At 38.2% G+C, this 1,016-nt stretch overlaps 1 protein-coding gene across 1 annotated transcript in view; it reads right to left on the bottom strand.

Annotated features, from left to right (window-relative positions):
• LOC113805288 (sodium-coupled monocarboxylate transporter 1) overlaps positions 1-1,016 on the bottom strand; it is a 25,801-nt gene that overhangs the window by 2,753 nt on the left and 22,032 nt on the right. Inside the window, exon 9 of the mRNA XM_070114138.1 lies at positions 924-938. Within this exon, the coding sequence (XP_069970239.1) occupies positions 924-938 (15 nt within the window). The remainder of the gene's footprint in view (positions 1-923; positions 939-1,016) is intronic.

The following is a 1,016-nucleotide window of genomic DNA, read 5'->3' as shown; positions in this document are numbered from 1 at the left end:
ACTTTAACAGGCATCTTTTAAATTAGTTCGTTACACATGCCTCGTTACCTCCATGCATTCAGCACTTTATAGTTCACTTGATATTTGCCTACGCCATTTGATAGAGCTTAGTGATATTTTAATGCAATATGAAGACAATCCCAGCACGAGTGAAATAACGGTTCTTCTATAAATCGGTGTTAGTGCCGAACAGAATGAGACATCACAAGTAACATATTTTAGACATAAACCTTAATTGAAGTATTGAAAAAAAATGAAAACCATTTTTGTACTAATAGGATTAACGGTATATGTTACCATTATCACTATATATATAATGCGATTATCTAATTCATGGTAAGTGCAGTCAAACACCAGTTGGTAAATTTCTGTATTTATCCCTCTCTCTTCTCCCTCCCCCTCATTCTCATTCTCATTCTCTCTCTCTCTCTCTCTCTCTCTCTCTCTCTCTCTCTCTCTCTCTCTCTCTCTCTCTCTCTCTCTCTCTCTCTCTCTCTCTCTCACTCTCTCACTCTCTCACTCTCTCACTCTCTCTCTCTCTCTCTCTCTCTCTCTCTCTCTCTCTCTCTCTCTCTCTCTCTCTCTCTCTCTCTCTCTCTCTCTCTCGCTCTTCTGCTCAGATGTAAATAAATATAGACAGAATAAGAAAAATCTGTTTCCGACCGCACTGTGGATGCTTTTTAATTTTCTTCGTTTTACTTTCGACCTTGGCTTCGATTCCTCATGTTGTATTCAGACGACGAAAACGTCAAATGATTAAACATATTCTTCTTTGGTACAATAAGAAAAGAAAATTCCTTCGCTGTGTGTTTGGACCTCTCACACTTCATTATTCAACGCCTAAAGATGGCAGAAGGTTTCGCTCTAACGGACAGTGCTTACGATGGTGTACGTGGTATACAGTGACACATTTTACAGCTTACTGTGTACCTTGTTCACTTGAATATCAAAAGTCAAAATGAATAGAAGAAAACTCGAGAGTAATAAATGACTCAGACTGGGAATTCCATTTTATT

The sequence above is a fragment of the Penaeus vannamei genome, chromosome 35 (assembly GCF_042767895.1).
Source record: "Penaeus vannamei isolate JL-2024 chromosome 35, ASM4276789v1, whole genome shotgun sequence".
Taxonomy (NCBI): domain Eukaryota; kingdom Metazoa; phylum Arthropoda; class Malacostraca; order Decapoda; family Penaeidae; genus Penaeus; species Penaeus vannamei.
This window is presented reverse-complemented; position numbering and strand designations above follow the sequence as displayed.